This window comes from Callorhinchus milii, unplaced genomic scaffold (assembly GCF_018977255.1).
Source record: "Callorhinchus milii isolate IMCB2004 unplaced genomic scaffold, IMCB_Cmil_1.0 Scaffold4, whole genome shotgun sequence".
NCBI lineage: Eukaryota > Metazoa > Chordata > Chondrichthyes > Chimaeriformes > Callorhinchidae > Callorhinchus > Callorhinchus milii.
In genome coordinates this window covers 55,132,651-55,147,934 of record NW_024704745.1, presented here as the reverse complement: position 1 = coordinate 55,147,934, position 15,284 = coordinate 55,132,651, and the positions used below count along the sequence as shown (strand labels likewise).

General features: G+C 45.3%; 1 protein-coding gene across 2 annotated transcripts in view; it reads left to right on the top strand.

Moving 5' to 3' along the window:
• The first annotated feature begins 405 nt into the window (after positions 1-405).
• LOC103185165 (melatonin receptor type 1B-like) overlaps positions 406-15,284 on the top strand; it is a 72,346-nt gene continuing 57,467 nt past the window's right edge. The window contains exons 1-2 of one of the 2 annotated variants that reach the window (XM_042334294.1): positions 406-451; positions 10,383-10,511. In XM_042334294.1, the coding sequence (XP_042190228.1) occupies positions 406-451; positions 10,383-10,511 (175 nt within the window). Of the gene's footprint in view, positions 452-10,321; positions 10,512-15,284 lie in introns of those variants that run through there. The other variant, XM_042334293.1, reaches the window with a different exon arrangement.

Sequence of the window (15,284 nt, the reverse complement as noted above, 5' to 3'; positions counted from 1 at the left end):
GATTCCTAGTTTATCTAATTATGACTCATAATTAATATCATAATTAATATTGGAGATCAGCCTTGTTGGTCTCCATTGCCTGTAGGGTCTTAGAGATCTCCCTTGTTTCCCAGCAACCAAAACTGTTCTCAGTGATCCATGTGTGGCCTAACTAGAGCACTGTACAGCTAGGCAGGGATTCTGGGGATCTGAACTAAATGGATTCACAGTATAATCCAACATACTTTTTAATCTTGTTTATTGCTGCCTCACATGATGGATGACAAGTTTTAGGTCTTTTTCTACTTTCCTTTTGGAAAGTTTTAATGCATTAATGGAGCATATCTGCCTTCAAGTGACCAACTAGTGACTATCCTTTTCAGAAAGAGATGGGAGGTAAGAGGTTAAACTGACTCAATGGGTGATATGTTTGGCAACGGAATATCAGAATCAAGTCAACCTCTTGTAGCAGGCTTAGTAGTCTGATTCCTGAGCAAGGTACTTACGCAGTACTCCAAGGCACTGCTGATGACAAACCAGCTGGCCTAGCTTGTCAGCAGGATTTGGAGAGTCAGACCAATTACTGTGATAGGCATTCTTCCCACTGAGTTCCCATTAACCATGCAAGCCAAACCCTAATGGATAGGGTAGTCAGCTGGACAGTAGCAAAAAGCTTGCAAGATAGTATTCACAATGGTAAGCTATGTAGTTTTAGCTGGTTAAATTCCAGCAGTACCCCAGTGCACACTCTGGGGTCCCAAAGGCTTGGTTCTTACCAGCCTGTGTCTAATACTTTCCAGAGTTAGAGAAGCAGGCTGTTTCTCTCCATGGAGAGACATAGGGAAATTTCCATGCATAGGTAGCATGCGTATGTGGAACTCTGAGTCAGGTTTGGAAAACATGCCAATGGGCTTCTGCGTTATCCAGCTGACTAACAAAATCCCGTCCTTTTTTTGTTGTACTTTATTTGTCAGTGATCAGATCACATGCACACCCTGTCAACTCTCTTTATAAGATCCTGGCTGCATCCTCTGATTCCACAGTCTTCCGCAAGTTTGTGTCTTCTGCAAGTGCACCTACCTTGTACATGTCTTACCATGGAAACCCGGTAATTTAAGCTTTTCATGCACCCCTTTTATGTTGACTTTATCCTTAAAAAAGGTCAATTAAACTTTAGAAATAAACATCTGGTACAACGCCACATGATAGACACTTGTGACGTATGCAGCTAAAGTGTTTTTAATGCAGTAATGTTGGTAAAGGACCAACCCTTGCTGTGTATCCTCACATGAGTGTCAGAGATGTTCCAACAAATAGATGCAACTGGCTATTTCTCTGCTCCCATTGTATGTCTTCTGCAATTTGAAATAAGGATCGGGTCCTAAAATTGTAAGGGATCAAAGCTTGCAGTTTATCTTTCCTGAACATCAGTGCTTAATCAACATAGTCAAATAAAACATTTAAAGTTAAAGATTTAAGTATAATTTTTGTTCATTATTATTAATGTAAACAAAGTTAGACATGGATTGATATGCACTGATGATATAATAATCTCATATAAAAGAGGTCAGCATTGTTAGCGGATTAGATTACTATCCATTCACCTTTGCGTTTGAGCAATGAGTTTGAGAAGTCACAACCCAATTCATAGAACCATAGAAATTTAGCTACAGAAGACGGACATTCATTCCATCGTGTCTATGCCAGCTCCCTCAAAATCAATCGTTTCAAGCCCATTTACCTGCCCTTTCCGATACTGCTGTAGCTGACTCCAGATCCATATGGTTACGTCAAAAGCTCAAAACTGCCCATAATTCTATAAATTCATAACCTGATCATACAAGCCATAATAGGAGCTGATGTGGATAATAGAAATCCTATGTTATTATGGTGGGACTTCTTTTCAAGCACTGCTAAGGCACAGGGGATAACTTGGATTTTATCAGTTCTACACATGACCTTGGATTCCTTTACGCTCAGAGTGGGTGTTTATAATGTGGGCAAATGTTTTCAACCTTTATATTATCACTTCAATTCTGATGACCATGAATTCTTCCATCCCAAAATCCTGGTAATATTTTACAAGGTATAGCAACATTGATCTGTTCAGCAGAATTTTACTTAAAAGTCAGATCAGAGCACTGCTCTCTTTTCAAAATTACCATCCAGATTGTTTAAACTGTATGGTTCATCTCTAAATAAAAGAGTTCATTGACATTTGGTAGCTTCTTTCAATGTTTATAATGACCAGTGTGCTATTACATCTACCAGATATTTTGGTATGAAATGGGTGTAATTTGCATTCCTTACATCTTTTCTTCACTTCCTGAAATGTCATGTGCCTGTATCATTAGTAACAGAATAAAAAAGATTTGATTATTGCCTTGGTGATTTATTCTTTTACAAGCTGTACAAAAAAAATTGCATCTTGCAAAAGGAGAAAAACTTGTGATGATAGATTAAGGCACAGTGGTCCAACTGGCGGCCCGGAGGCCTCGTTCGGCTTCAGGGATGATTTAATCCAGCCCATGAATCATTTCCGACTTCATAATTTTACCTCCTTGCTGTACCTCTCATATGGTCAGTCTCATATGAGGCATCGCAGAAAGTGATGGGAAGAGGGGCAGATCGGGAGATATGACTCATATAACTCCGCACTACCTTGTACAACTTAATGAGAGACAGCGTGGCGAGCAATGGGAAGAGAGGTGCAGCAGGAATATTTTAAAAAAGGTCTTGTTACATATTTTACAATCCTAAAACTGCAGAACTATCAGTAAGAAATTCAAGATAGTTGTGGAAAACAGAGAAATTTCAGTGTAAATAGGAAGTGGATTACTTGTTTATTCAAAGTAATGAAAAACCTCAGTGGTTTGTTTGGTTGCAGGTGATATCTGTGTTTAAGGAGTCCATTACCAGCTAGCACTACAAAACTCTACACAAAACAAAATACAACAAATATACATGTTAAGTCCAAACACAACAACAGGCCTGCTGGAGACACCCTTATATATCTTAGGTCTCTCTTCAATAATTTGACATTAGCCACCACTGAATTTGAAGTTAACATTGAAGCTCTGGTTCAAGAAAAACATTTTCCACAGTGTTCACACTGAGACATTTAATGGTCTTCTAAGTGGCGAGGAAATGTATATTAAGCAAAAGAATATGATCTATTTTGTTTTTTCTTGATATTATTTTGAATTATTATACATTCAGTGTATCTTTATTGAGTCCCTTTGTTGGACAGGGAGAGACATCATTAACCTTTCCCTATCATCTGACAATGTTCCTTCCCCCCTCAAAACAGCCACTATCACCCCCACCTTGAAGCAACCTTCCCTTGATCCATCACAGCTATCTCAAATCTCCCCTTCTTATCCAAGGTCCTTGAGAGAGCCATTGGCTCACAGCTTCGTTCTTTCCTCTCCTGTCACTCCCTCCATGAAACCCTCCAATCGGGTTTCCGTGCTGCCTACAGCAATTCTCCTCCACCGCCTCTCCTCCCACCTTAACCTTCAAGGTTCTGTCCTTGACTGGTTCAGGTCCTACCTTTCACACCGTCTCCACTTCGTCACGGCAAACTGCTTCTCCTCCAGCCCCCGCATCGTCTCGTGCGGTGTTCCTCAGGGCTCTGTCCTGGTCCCCTCCTCTTCACCCTCTACATGCTCCCCCTTGGTGATGTCATCCGTAGACATGGAGTAAATTTCCACATGTATGCGGATGACACCCAACTCTATCTCTCTGCTTCTACCCTGAGCTCCTGGACTACTGGTGTCTTGACCGACCGCCTGTCCGACATCAAGTTCTGGGCGAGAGCCAATTTTCTCCAACTCAACATCAGCAAGACCGAGGCCCTCCTGATTGGCTCGCGTTAGTGCCTCCGCACCTCAGGCGCTGGCAGCATCAGCCTCCATGGCTGCATGCTCAACCTCACTAAGCCAGTCAGGAACCTGAGTATCTTGTTTGACCCTGAACTGTCCTTTCTCCCCCACATCCGTGCCATGACCAGCACTGCCTACCACCACCTCTGCAACATTGCCAGACTCCGCCACTGCCTCACCCCTCAGGCTGCCAAAAGCCTCACCCACGCATTCGTCACCTCAAGGCTTGATTATGGGAACTCCCTCATTATTGGCCTTCCCAACTTTTCCCTTAACAAGCTGCAGATCATCCCCAGCCTCTCTGCCCCCACACTCTGGAACTCCATCCTATGGTCCCTTTGCCTCGCTTCCTCCCTTGCCTCCTTCAAGGCCGGTCTCAAGACCCTTCTCTTTGACCGTGCCTTTGGTCTCCCTCCCACCTCTCTGCCTTCCCTCACCCCTACACCACCCCTCTCCCATGTTCGGGCCCCAACACCTGACTGTTCAGCACTTTGGGACATCCTCCCAACGTGAAAGGCACTCTATAAATGTAATTTTGTTGTTGTTGTTTTGCAACTATGGATTAATCTGTTTTGGTTTTGTTGAGCATTCTCTGTAGGTACCTCCAAATCCTAAGTTGATATCTTGAGTTTTGATTTAATATGTAAAAAATAACTTGATGACGGTAATGATGATTATTATTATTATGTACACCTGAGTAGATAGACAAGTCATTGATCAAAGCTTCATCTGCAGGACAGCATTTCCAACAGTGCAATACTTCCCCTAGTACTGCATTGGAGCGCAAGTCGAGAATAGGAATTCAAAGTCCCCAAAATGCAACTTGAACCCAAAATGTATTGACCCACAGGTGAGAGTGTTACCAACTTCAATTCCACTTCAGGAAGGATGTTAAGGCCTTGGAGGCGGTGCAGAGGGTGCAGACGAGGTTTATAATAACAATAATAATAATAATCCTTGTATTTGATATAGCACCTTATCACATTGTCAAGATGTCTCAAAGCGCTTCACAGGATATACTGTAAGGTGCAGTAACTGTGTATTTTGTGGGCGAATGATACTAGGGATGAGGGGTTATAGTTATGAGGAAAGATCAGAGAAGTTGATTTGTTTTCATTGGAGCAAAGAAGGATGAGAGAGGACCTGATAGAGTGGTACAAAATTTTGAGGGGTTTTGTCAGGGTGAATAGAGAGAAACTATCTCCACTGATAAGGCAACTCAGTGGCTAGGGACATAGTATAAGATCAGTGGTAGAGCCTCGGGGGAGGAGTGGGGTGGGGGGCAATGAGTTATTAGTGGTGTCACTTTCCCATTGTTCTCCACACTACCTCATACCTCCCTCTCCAGCTCTCTTCCCGTTGTTTTCTGTGCTGTTTCTCCTCTCATAATATGCTTGAAAAGGTGCCATACATACATCAAAAGGCTGCTACGGGTGGGTAATCGCCCCTCCTGACAACCCCCCCCACCCCTCACCCCCCGCCCCGCCCGCTTATTATATTCACCAAGAGCCACACAAAGAGTCGAAAGAGAGTTTAGAAGATTTTATTTTCACCCAGAGAGTTGCTGGAATGTGGAATGCCCGGCAAAGTAAGGTGGTAGAAGCAGAGCCCATTGTAGGTTTGAAGGGGGGAAGTATACAGCTGTATGAAAGTTAGAGGCTTGAAGCAGTAAGGGGATAGAGTAGGGCAATGGGATTGAAAGCAAGCTTGCTCTGACAGCTGGTGGAGACTTGATGAGCCAATGACCTCCTTCTGCACTGTAAATATCTATGATTCTAACTGAGCCAGAATGACAATTCCACTTAAGGAATTGTGGAGTCCTGTAGCTCAGTGGTTAGAGCACTCGCTTTGCAAGTGAGAGACCTGAGTTCAATTCCAGGCAGAGGGCGAAACCTTGGGCAAGTTTCCTTACTCCACACGCCTAATAATAATCCCTCCAAAAAACAAAACAATAATAAATTGGTCATTTTCAATCTACGACTGTTTGTGGGACATTGCTGTGCGCAATTGGCTGCCGCGTTCGCCCACACATATACAGTCAATTCACTTTACAGTGTGTTCTGTGAAGCGCTTTGGGACGTCCTCCCGACGTGAAAAGCGCTATATCAAATGCAAGGATTATTATTATTATTATTATTAAGTAGGGGAATAACTACGTTCATTCTCTCTTGTTAAGCAGGCTCTGGCCTGCTCCACGTCCCCCGACCCACCCGCCTCACTATTGACGGGAGAGCCTTCAGCCACTCTGCCCCCAACCTCTGGAAATCCATCCCCCAATCACTCCGCCTCATCCCCTCCTTAGCCTCCTTCAAGTCCCGCCTCAAAACCCTCCTCTTCGACCATGCCATCGGCCACCCCCCTTCCCCTCCCCTCCTTTCCCCCCCAACCCCAGCTCGGGTCAGAAATGCTGTACACTGTCCAGCGCCTGGGGACATCCCCCCAACGTGAAAGGCGCTATGCAACTGTAATCTTGTTGTTGTTAGGCTATTCTGTTTGTTCTATTGGAGGCAGCTCCTAGCAAAATATTAAGCACATTTTGAAAAACGGTTCTGAAGGAAATTCTTTAGAACACAATTTATTCTTCAGAAGATAACATTGTTTCTTATTATCATTAACAGTCTAGCTCATGTATAAACAACAAAAGAACATGGGGAAAAAAATTACATTGCTGTTTACTCAACAAGGAGAAACCATCTACATACTCAACAGTGCATTCTATTTTTAACATTTTTTCGAAAATAAATCATTGATCTTTGCACAGAGGGTAACCAGTGCTAGTATAATTATAATTATAATTGGTTGCCGCATTTCGCCTACAAAATACAGTCAATTCACTTTACAATATATTCTCTGAAGCGCGTTGAGACGTCTCAACGATGTGATAAGGTGCTGAATCAAATGCAAGGATTATTATTATTATTCAACATAGCCCAATACACGTGGGAATAAAAATGAGGCGACCCCCACCCACTCCACATACACATATTTACACTCCAAACCCATATTCATTCCTGGGAACGGAAGTTTTAACAAGTGAGAGCTGAGTTCGATAGAATGGAAGAATCGATATAAACCAATTTATCATTAAAACTTATGATTGTGTGATGTACACTGTCTCACTAGCGCTCGCAGTAGGTGTTATGCATTCAATTTCGTATCCAATAACCTCTAATCTAACAGTTTTATGGGCAAATATCCCTGGAGATAAAAACAAATAAACCTCCCCACACATAGCACAACTGCTCTGCAGAGATACACAATTCCTCAAAAACCTTTATTAAAAAATCTTTTCATTTGAAAGTACATTTATGCGCCGATTACATGCAATGCCAGAAATATTTCCATTGGTGGAATGACTATAAGTTCCTGGTGCCTTCACATTTGTCATAACCGGTCATGGAGTTCGGTGGAGTCCTGTAGCTCAGTGGTTAGAGCACTCGCTTTGCAAGTGAGAGACCTGAGTTCAGTTCCAGGCAGAGGGCGAAACCTTGGGCAAGTTTCCTTACTCCACACGCCTAATAATAATCCCTCCAAAACCAAAAACAATAATTAAATTGGTCATTTTCAATCTACGACTGTTTGTGGGACATTGCTGTGCGCAATTGGCTGCCGCGTTCGCCCACAAATATACAGTCAATTCACTTTACAGTGTGTTCTGTGAAGCGCTTTGGGACGTCCTCCTGACGTGAAAAGCGCTATATCAAATGCAAGGATTATTATTATTATTATTATTATTATGTATAAGGGACCATATTCTTGTGGGACTAACAGAATTGAGCAAAGCTCTGCTCTGCACAGTTGAGTTGCTTGATGTCACCCTTCAAACACAGATACAATTTTAAAAATGCGTGCAATGCCAGAGAGAGACTCCCACGCGGATTTGCTTTTTTTGGAGACTATTAAACGCTTTGCAATGCCACCAACGGTACCAGAAAATAGATGCAAACCAACGTTTCCGATCAGGGAACACAATTTCTTCCTCCGAACTTCTTAATCGCCGGCAAAGCAGATTTTCCTGCTGATCTGATAAAGCCTCCCTGGAGATCACGGTCTGGGCTTTTTGTAGTCTGAACCAAACTGAGTGCTTCGTGCACAAATGGCAATTAAAAGGGGAATTATTTCTCAAAGCTGATTGGTAATACTGTTGGGACTTTGCCGATTTGAGGAGGAAATAAATGAATTGTGACACATTTCTCCCTTTGGGTATTAGTAATATTCGTGTTTTATTACAGCCTTTTGTTACGATGGGGTATGAGACACATTGCAAACAAACACCAGCTACACCCCCCCCCTCCACCCCCAGCACTGATACGAATTATACTGCACTTCCAATAGGAAGTTTGGATGCATTACAGCAAATGTCTTCACCGAAAAAAAAACCCAATACGTTTGACTGTCTTACCCCACCACAGCAAAGCAAAAGGCAACATCACACACAGAGCCACACATTGCACGTCGCTTAACCTCCAAGTTGTTCGCGATCGACCCCACATTGCGCGTTAAAAAAGATAACATCTGGGAGTGTATGTGCGACCGCGGCTGAGTGATCGCACAGTGAACCTTCGGCAGCGTCAGGTTGGGAGGAGGGGAGGGGGGAGGAGATGGGGTCGGGGGGGGGCTTTAAAGACACACGTGATTCAGCTGTAGAAAATTCATTCAAAAATGATCCGACTCCAAGAGTTTAGAGATCAGCTCCAGCTGCAAACGCAGTGGTTGCGAAACACTGCCCTGAATATACGAGAGGCGGCAATGCCTCTGTGCACTGTCGAAAAGCTGCGAATAGCAACACTCGCCCCCAGATCAGACACTGGGTGCAATTGCTTTCCCCCTGGGTTCACTACGACTTGTTCACTTTTATTTAGCTGAACAAACGAAAACAGGTCAGACAAAGAGAGAGAGAGAGAGAGAGAAATATCTTGTGCTCGCGATCACAGTAATCCCATTCATGATCTGAGCGCAGCACATCTGTGCATTGAGAAACATAAACTTGTCGGCAGTTTTCCTGTCTGTCTGTCTGTCACACACAGGTCTCAGATAATGTGATGTATTGCCTGGTACCCGGGAATGCACTTGCTCTCGGGAGGTGGGAGGTGGGGTGGGGGGGGGGGAAAGGCTGGCAGGGAGGTCATTTTAAATCAATCACATACAATTGTGCTGAGACTGCTCCCCCCCAGTGTACAGGCTTTCAGATTGAAGCGACATTCCAGCAACTTGGAAGCAATCAATGTATTTATCTCATTGCAGTTCGTGATCACTTTTTACAATCATTGCATATAATCCAAGCAACGCGGCTTCTTGTTTATATATATATATAGAGAGAGAGAGAGAGAGAGAGAGAAAGAGAGAGAGAGAGAGAGGGGGGATGCATGTGTTAATAGTATATTAATAGTATAGATTCACACTACTCTATGTATGTGATACGTGGCTGAAATGTGTCCGTTTGCTCCCCCGAAATCCCGTCCTCGCAGCGTTAACCCTGAACGACTCCCCTTTCGCTGTGGCGAGCGCCATATGGTCGGTCAGCCGATAGGGTGGGTGACAGCTCCCGTGTCAGTGTCCTTCCTTCCTTCCTCCCTCTGCGCGATCCTTCATCGGTGTCACCATTCCTCACTCTTGCAGGGGCTTTGCTCTTCTCCCCCCCCTGTGTGACTTGCCAGATGGCCATGAAATCACTCCCAGTTTCGGATGGCTGGTTCGGTGGCTGATCGGTGACTGCTGCTGATCTATTATCCAACCGGTCACCAACACCACAGCTTTCTTGTGGATGCAGAGAGACAGAGAGAGAGAGGCAGAGAGACAGAGAGAGAGAGAGAGAGGGGCAGAGAGACAGAGAGAGAGAGGGGGGGGGAGAGAGACAGAGAGAGAGAGAGGGGGGGGGGGCAGAGAGAGAGAGAGAGGGGCAGAGAGACAGAGAGAGAGAGAGGGGGGGGGCAGAGAGACAGAGAGAGGGGCAGAGAGACAGAGAGAGAGAGAGAGGGGCAGAGAGACAAAGAGAGAGAGAGGGGGGGCAGAGAGAGAGAGAGAGGGGCATAGAGAGAGAGAGGGGGGGGGCAGAGAGATAAAGATAGAGAGGGGCAGAGACAGAGATAGAGAGAGACAGAGAGAGAGAGAGAGAGAGAGAGATAAAAAGGTAAGGTGTGTCGGTGCCTCCGCCCACCTGCGACCTAATCAATACCGAACACTTCACTGGTCGGCGTAACACATTTGCAACCGTTAAAAACCCGGTCGCCCTCTCCGGATGGGCGCAAAAGGGAACAGATCCCACTATTTGCTGCCGTAGAGAGCGTCCCATTCGGGCTTCTCTCTCTCTCTCTCTCTCTCTCCCTCTCTCTCCCTCCCTCCCTCTCCCCCTCTCTCCTTCCCTCTCTCTCTCTCTCTCTCTGGTCGCGGGCGCTTCGAGGGAGGACCACGAGAGCCGTGGACACGGGGGGAGAGGGGGGGATCCCCGAAGCTCCGCTATGCCACACAATGTCTCGCTGAGGAATTATTCGGCTTCGGAGAGGTCTCCGGCGTCGGAAGGGACCTCCCGCCCGGCCGGGGTGGTGACGGCGCTGGCCGGGGCGCTCATCTTCACCACCGTGGTGGACATCTTCGGCAACTTCCTCGTCATCGGGTCCGTCTTGAGAAATAAAAAATTAAGAAACGCCGGTAAGTGTTCGAAGGGATTCGCATCCCATCCCACCCACCACCACCCCCCCACCCACCCCGCACCCACCCCCACCCCACCCCCACCACCACCCCCACCACCCACCCCCCACCACCCACCCCCCACCCACCCACCACCACCACCCCCACCACCACCCCCCACCCACCCCGCACCCACCCCCCACCCCCCCACCCACCCACCAACAACCCCCACCACCCCCCACCCACCCCACCCCACCCCACGACGGGGTTTCCCTCTCTCGGCAAATCTTGAGCTGCGCTCGAGAGCGCGTTGGCAGTAAAGTTCGCGGGTTTTTTTTCTCTCTGCTTATAACGCGGGGGGGGGGGGTGTGTGGAGGCGGTGCGCGCTTTAACGCGACGAGTTCCATTCCCCATCGCCGTTCAGGACCGTTTCCTTTGCCACCAGTTGGTTTTGCATCACCGCACGTTACAAGTTATCATCCACTGGAAAGGCAGCGGAATACCGCGAAGGGGTTTGTTTTTTTTTTTTTTGGTGGTTTTTTTTTTGGTGGTTTTTTTTTTGTTGCTAACGTTGTGCGTTACGGACTTTTGTTAAGACTTCAGAGGGGGGAAACGACATCACGACTCTCGACAGCGGGTGTCTGCGGTTTCGGTGTCACCGGTGACACTAAACTCGCGCGTCGCACTCGACTGGAGGAAAAATCCTTTTGATCCCGGGCAGAGTGGTTTGGGTATTTTTTTTTTAAACCCCCCCCCCAAAAAAAAATAATAATAACTCTGCACACACCAACTTCCCGGTTAGGGTCAGGTTAACGGGTGTGTGTGGTCCCCACAGCGCTCGGCGGCCGCGATTCCTCTCTCGACCAAGTAAGGATGGAGGGCTCTGGTGACAGTGGTGGAGATTGCAGGGGCTGTGGTTTAAACTCGTGCTGTGTGTGTGTGTGTCTCTCTCTCTGTGTGTGTGTGTGTGTCTGTGCGTTTTGTGTTTTTTTTTGAATTTAAAAAAAATTAAATGTTTTTAATTTTAAAAAAAAACCCCCACTCTCGGAGTGTTCTATCTACTTTTTAACAGGTTGAGTAAAAAAAAACGACTGCGAGGTGTTAAATGGTCAGAATCGCAGACCACGGATGGCAATGAGTGGGGTTCATTGCAAACTGACCCCCCCCCCAAACCCCCCCCCCCCTCACACCCCCACACACCCCCCACACCCCCAGTGATGCTGCGATCGGCTTTATTTTTTTTTGCTGCTCTAAAAAAGGTGGACAGGAACCTCCAGCACTCGGTTGGTTGTTGGGAGGCTCACCGCCCCGATTTCCCGCAGGAACTTTATACCGGTCGAGGTACTGTGGTCATGTTTAGCTGCTCTCGGTGTTTGTGCTAAAAGTCCCCGTTAAGTTTGCGGACTCCGTTTTGCTCGTGGAACGATCCGGCAATGTTGTCGCCGTGTTTCTGGGGTTCCCCCGAGACACTGAGTGAGACACAGACAGACAGACAGACAGACAGACTCTGGCAACAGCGCGTTAATTCCTCTTGGGACACATTGAGTGAAACAAGTCTGGTCTCATTGCCTAAGAGTACTTTCTGGTTATTGAATGGCACTGGCGGAGAGGCTAAGATCTCATGCCCTTCTCCTCCTTTTTTGGGGGGGAATGACATGACTTGGAAAAGTGGGAAGCGATGCGACTCTTACAACTGAGACGCACTTCTTTAATCAATGAGCTGTTAAAAGGACCGACATTGAGTGCCACTGAAAAAGACGGTGAAAGTGTTACTTGGAGAGTCCAATTGATCACTCGTCACAACAGGAGTGGGACTGGCTATATGGGGAATTGGAATACTTCCCAAGTCCCCAGGGAATGGTTCCTGAGCCCCCCCCCCATCACTGGGCAGTCACGGATTGGCACACAAATATACAGTCAATTCACTTTACAGTATATTCTGTGAAGCGCTTTGAGACGTCTAGAAGACATGAAAAGCGCTATATCAAATGCAAGGATTATTGTTTTTATTTACTTGGCTCTCTGAGTTCTCTCTCTCTCTCCCCACCCCCAGTTGAGGACTTCCTATCTATTTCTCTCTTAAACATGATTTTTGCACCTCTTCCACCACCAAATGCCTATCTAGTGGTGGAAATGCCTATCACCAAAGACCTGAGTTCAATTCCAGGCAGGGCGAAATCTTGGGCAAGTTTCCTTATTTCACACAGAGCCTAATAATAATCCCTCCAAAAGCAATAATAAATTGGTCATTTTCAATCTACGACTGTTTGTGGGACATTGCTGTGCGCAATTGGCTGCCGCGTTCGCCCACAAATATACAGTCAATTCACTTTATAGTGTGTTCTGTGAAGCGCTTTGGACATCCTCCCGATGTGAAAAGCGCTATATCAAATGCAAGGATTATTATTATTATTATTAATCTACACCTTAATCATCTGAAAGAAGTACTATTTGGTAGGTGAGTCCACTGACCTCCTTAGAACCTTTAAGGAATCATGTTATGGTTTTTTACTTAAGACTAGTGAAGGGAAAAAGCTATAAGGTAACTAAATGTGTGCACTTACAAACATAATGGCTTCTTGAGATTTATCACCATTATAGCATGGGGTGAGCTGGCTTTGAGGTAATATGCTTGGCAACAGAATGTTTAAATTCAGCCAACCTTCTGTGATGGTCTCAGTCATCCAAATTCCTGAGTCTTGGATGACTGAGACCATCACAGAAGGTTGGCTGAAGGATAGGCAGACCAATCACTGAGGGCAGGGACTCTACCCACTTAGATCCTATTAACACTGCTAGCCAAAGCCATATTGTGTAGGTTGGTTCTGACTGGACAAACAGTGGAAATAATACATTTAGAACTGAAAAAAACAATGTTAATGTAGAATATCAAGATAGCATTAGATCATGTATTCATATCAATACAAATGGCAAGATGATGCAAGCTGAGGATATGTCTGTATATAAAATAGTCCTTCCATATCATTATCTTGAAAAGGGAATGTGAATTATTGCAGTTGCTGCACTCGTGCACATATACACAACCTGCCCACTCTCTCCGTTCAGTGGGCTCCAGCCTGCTCCCTGTCTCCCGCCCGACCCGCCCTTCCATCGGTGGCCGGGCTTTCAGCCTCTCTGCCCCCACACTCTTGTATTCCATCCCATCCCTTCACCTCACTTCCTACCTTGTCTCCTTCAAGGCCGGTCTCAAGACCCTCCTCTTCGATCGTGCCTTCAGTCACCCACCCACCTCTCTGCCTTCCCTACCCCTCCCCCATGCTCGGGTCCTGACCCCTGACTGTCCATCGCCTTGGGATGTCCTCTCCACATGAAAGACACTCTATAAATGTAATTTTGTTGTTGTATATAGTGTTAAAAAGACAATGGTTCCTGAAGGAAAAATACTGACAAAAATGTTTATCTTTATATCCAACAGGAAGTATATCTTTAAATAAAATGAGCGAAATATTGTGTTTTATTTTCGTACATTTTACCAAGACCCTGAAAGAGCAACTGCTGCCTATTAAAATAAAAGTGACATTATAAATGTCAGTATTTTCCTGGCTTTGGTGCAATTTCAGTTACATAATTGGCATGCCATTCTTAGTTGGCTGGGGGGAGGGGGGGTTACAACAACAACCAACAAATTGCATTTATCTAATAATAATAATCCTTGCATTTGATACAGTGCCTTATCATGTCTTCGAGATGTCTCAAAGTGCTTCATAGAATATACTATCAAGTGAATTGACTGTATTTTGTGGGCAAAATGTGACAGATGTGTAAACGTGGCAGGGTCCCACAAATAGTTGTGGATTGAGTGATTAAATTATTATTATTATATTTTTGAAGGGATTATTACCCCCAGAAAGTGATCTGCCAATCGACTAACAACTGAGTTACTACTTACTGCTCGGGGGAGGTGAACTAGTGCTGTGGGGGAAGGGTTTAAACTAATTTGGTAAGGGTGGGGTACCACAAAGTAGCATCAGAGAGGAGGAACAAGGAATATGGAGGACTGGGATAGACGAATAACTTTGGAATAAAGAGTAGTCCAGAAAGAGGAGGGATCAGACAGGGGAAAATGCAAAGCAGACAAATGCAGTTTTAGAGTGCATGTGCGTAAATGCACGGAGTGTAAGGTTGGTGAGCTGCAGGTGAAAAACAGTAAACTAGCATCGGGAGGCCTTCAAGGAGGAAATAGTTAGGGTACAGACCAAACATGTTCCCATGAGGGGGAAAGGTAGTGCATCTAAAGCTAGAGCTTCCTGGATCACTGAGGAAATTGGGATTAAAATGAAACAGGAAAAGAAGGTTTACGATAAATGTCAGGTTCAAAATACACTAGAGAATCAAGTAGAATACAAAAAGTACAGAGGAGAAGGGCAAAGAGAGAGTATGAGAAAAGATTATCAGGTAACATAAAAGGGAACACAAGTTTTCTATAAACATATACAGAGTAAAAGGATGGTCATAGGAAGGATGAGGCTTATTAGAAAGCAAAAAGGAAAACTTCTTGCAGAGGTCATGGCTGAGGTACTGAATGAATACTTTGCATCTGTCTTCACAAAAGAAGATGCTGCCAATGCCACAATAAAGGAGGAGGAGGTAGAGAAATTGGATCGGATAAAAATGGATAAAGAGGAGGTACTTAAAAGGTTAGCAGTACTCAAAGTAGAAAAGTTATCTGTTCCGGATGGGATGCATCCTAGGTTACTGAGGGAAGCTAAGGTGGAAATATCGGAGGCTCTGGCCACAATCTTTAATACTCCTTGGATATGGGAGTAATGCCTG